General features: G+C 43.7%; 1 protein-coding gene across 1 annotated transcript; it reads left to right on the top strand.

The window, feature by feature from the left end:
• The first annotated feature begins 270 nt into the window (after positions 1-270).
• LOC134851255 (uncharacterized) lies at positions 271-3,790 on the top strand. The gene has a single exon (XM_063867257.1). The coding sequence runs from the start codon at positions 400-402 to the stop codon at positions 3,604-3,606; it is 3,207 nt and encodes a 1,068-aa protein (XP_063723327.1). The 5' UTR covers positions 271-399; the 3' UTR covers positions 3,607-3,790.
• The last annotated feature ends 254 nt before the right edge of the window (positions 3,791-4,044 follow it).

Here is a 4,044-nt window from a genome sequence, read left to right as displayed (position 1 = left end):
AAATGCCCGTAGTTTGTTCATCTCACTGTCTGACCTTGATGTCATCGAAAGATTGTGAAACAAACTCAGTCCACCTTGGTTGCATAAGATAACTCTTATCTCATACAGGTCATTCAGAGACATCGTCTAAGCAACTGATGGAAATTTTGCAATTATACTCTTTAATCGGGCCTTAATTGACTTTTCACGCTATCTCAAATACTTGAAATTACAACTTAAACGACATCAATTGACCTTTGATCGAAATTCGATTATCTGGAACCGTAATCTTATCATCCGAGGTGAGCTTAAAATTAGTCCGCCAAAAGCTCGCTTCTCGCCAAGTCGCCTGAAATTCAAACTTCGGTTTTCAAACTAAATCGCAAATAAAAAGTTTCCAAATTTCTCGAAGTGATTAAAATGACGATCGATTCTGCGCAAAAAGGATCCGCTAGTTTGGCTGCAAATACTTCTGGGCCAACAAGAATAGCCTACTACAAGATCTCAAATCTCGAAAAAGACGCTTTTTGGCTCCGTTTTAGGGCATTCGTTCAAGCCATAGGCCATGAAGTGGACTTGTTTCCTTCCTTGATGGGCCATAGCAAAAATGTGGCCAAAAGTAGCGAAGTGTTCTCGAAGCCGGAAACTTTGAGGTGGAACGGAGGCCAGAGCTTCGCTGTAATTGACAAATCGAAGCGATGCACGGATGAACAAATCTGGCAGCCTGAAGTGTTGTCTATAGATGAAGTTCATCATTTCACCCCGCCAATGCAGTCGGAAAATGTCTATGTGAACACGCTGAAGTCTTTCCTGTTCAAGCTTTTCGCTGACAAAGATGTGATCAACTTTCTTTCACTGATGTCAATGATCGATCCTTTCTCCGAGCAGTTTTGCGAGATCGTCGTGACTCGAGAATCCATCAATGATGAACCATCTCGAGGCCTTGACTTGGTCGCCCAGTTGAAGAAGCTGAAATACTTCTTAAACCTGCCTATTGGTCAAGTATTGCAACTTCTGTCTCAACTATCAACCCAAATAGTCATTTGCGACTCTTCTTTTCGACAGAAAAGTAACTCAAACTGGGTCTTCGTGTTTGCCTCATTCGTAAGCGGGTTATACCGAAGTGATAATGAGTTCGCGAAAAGCGTGCTGAAAACTCAATTCAAGACTTGGATCGCATCTCACAGTGAGCCAGCGCTTTTTGGATACAAAGCACTTCAGGGTAAACTGGAAAAAGCGGACCCACATTCAATTTTTCCAACCTCAATCTACCGACGTTGCGATGGGCGGACCTTTGCCTCGTCAGACGCTCAGACTATTGAAGCCGTCATGGATACCGTCTTGACTACTACGATCAAAATCACCAGAAATGTTCTGGATCCAAAAACAAACCATCTGCTTGCCGACGTGTATCGTCCCCTCGGAAGAGTCGTAGTGATCGTGGACGAACGAGTTGACGACAACGGGTACTCGGATACGATCCGAAACTACTTCGCGCACTTCAATATCGATGCTACTATTCTCGTTTTTGGCGGCGACGAAATCCACAAAGACATGTCAACTGTCCAGAAAATGCTGATTGCTCTCAAGCACAACAATGTCAGCCGGAACCAACCTGTACTTGTCGTTGGAGGAGGTGTGATCTCAGATACAGCTGGTCTTGCATGCTCTTTGTACCATCGAAATACCCCATACGTCATGCTGGCAACATCAATAGTTTCTGGAATTGACGCCGGACCTAGCCCTCGAACCTGCTGCGATGGATTTGGATACAAGAATCTGTACGGAGCATACCACCCTCCCGTTCTGACTTTGACTGACAGAATGTTCTGGAAGAGTCTAAAGACTGGGTGGGCTCGACATGGCATTGCTGAGATAGTAAAAATGGCCTGTGTAAAAGACGTTCGCGCGTTTGAGCTGCTTGAAAAAGCGGGTAACATCCTAGTGAAAACAAAGTTTGGAACTGAAATGACTTCAAATGAGTACTCGAGGACCAAACTCGAAGCAGATCTCGAAAAGCATGGGTTTGCCGACGAGCATGAGTTCCAAGACACCTGTGATGAAATTGTTGGTCGGGCAATGGAGGGCTATGTACGCTCAGAGTACGGTAACTTGTGGGAAACCCACCAGGCAAGGCCTCATGCCTATGGGCATACATGGTCACCGGGGTATGAACTTCCGGCTGGTATGTTGCATGGCCATGCTGTCGCCACTTGCATGGGTTTCGGTGCTTTCTTGGCCCGATACCACGATGAGTGTCAGGAAATGGACGGTGAGCACAGACCGTGGATTTCAGATTCTGATCTGATGCGGATTTTGAATCTGATCAGTGACTTGGAACTAACTCTGTACCATCCCATCATGGACAAGGTGGACATCATTTGGGCTTCTCAGCTGAAAATGACGGCCAAGAGGGGAGGAAACTTGGCAGCTCCTGTGCCCAAGGGCGAAATTGGAAAGTGTGGATACATAACAACAGTTGACGAGGAGTGTCTGCACAGATCGCTTCAAGCGTACAAAGAGTTCATAACAGGGGTGGACCAGAATAACAAGCCAAGATTCGTCAGAAATGGGTTCGGAGTTGAAATGCACTGCCATGACGTGGGACTCCAGGATCCGAGTACTGTTATTCAACCTGGAGATCTTCAGGTTGAAATCAAACCCACCAAAAACACTGGAAAGAAACCCGCGCCACAGCCGGAACGGAAGCCAGCTGTTGAACAAAACAACCAGAAGTCAAGTCAGCCAAGCTCTTACCAAGAGTGGATTGCTCAGATGCAAACTAAGCGACACAAGAATTCTTCAAAGGCTATCAACGAACAATTTCATGAGTCATCTTCCGAATATGGTCCTTCGTTTTTGGAGGAAAATACTCCTCCGTCTTTTCCTTATTTCCATCTGTTTGCCGACGACACTGCCGAAAAGTATGCTTTGAACCAGACGACAAGTTGTTCCGACAATCTGCGGATCGCAGCCCAAATAACTGACAAAGAATCGTTGTTCCTGCCTTGCATGGTCGGCGCTTTGGAGTCTCAGTTTCTGAAGATGATTGCTAGCATCTCGAACTGCAAGCGTGTTCTGGACGTTGGAACGTTCACTGGAATGAGCGCAATCTCATTTGCCGAAACTGGTGCGGAAGTTGTGACTCTGGAATTCGACGAAAAGATAGCTAAAGTCGCTCAAACCATTTTTGATAAAATTGACAATGTAGTTGGACGTCGAATCACTTTGAAAGTCGGCTGCGCCAATCAGACGATGAAAAACATGGCCGCCAAAGGTGAAAAGTTTGATCTCATTTTCTTGGATGCTGATAAGGATAACTATGAGACCTACTATCAAATTGCGATGGACGGCGAGCTTCTAGCCGACGGAGGTTCGATTCTCGCTGACAACTCAGCTTGTGCGTTGCTTTACGATGAAAACGATGAAAGACGAAACGCTTTGCATCGTTTTAACCGAAAAGTCGCAAACGACGATCGAGTTGAACAAGTTCTGCTAACTATTCGAGAAGGAGTGACTATGATCAGGCGAAAACGAGATATGATGGTAAATGCGGCGAGTTCGGCGGACTCGGCAGAAAAAACTGAAAACCAAAATGTGCAAATTCTTGAAGATATCAGCAGCTGAGACTGAGCGATAACTTCATAGTCTAAGTATTTTAATATCAATTTGTAATATTTTATTTCTAGAAATTGTATTAATTGACGTGCAGTTAATATTTCAAATTAAAATTTATTTACTATTTTGAACTACAAATACGAAGTACTGCTTTGTCTTATTTGTATTTGATTGAATTAAGTCTTAGAAATTGTTTTACTCATTACAGTATGCACTTGAAAAGCATAACTTTTTTTAGTGCCAATATAGCAAAAAGAAAACGAAAATGAGTACTTTTTACGATAAATGCCTGCACAATGAAATAAGTTACTTGTTACGTTCATTTGTGACTGGTGGATTTGCAGAAGAACGTTCTGTCTTTTAATCTTAATCCGAAGTTCTTCCAAAACAGCAAAATTTCTAAAGTTAACCGATTTTTTAACGCCGCAGGCAATTTGTTTTTTTTCG

The sequence above is a fragment of the Symsagittifera roscoffensis genome, chromosome 7 (genome assembly GCF_963678635.1).
Source record: "Symsagittifera roscoffensis chromosome 7, txSymRosc1.1, whole genome shotgun sequence".
Lineage (NCBI taxonomy): Eukaryota > Metazoa > Xenacoelomorpha > Acoela > Convolutidae > Symsagittifera > Symsagittifera roscoffensis.
The sequence above is the reverse complement of the archived record's forward strand: the minus strand, read 5'-3'. Positions and strand labels throughout refer to the sequence as shown.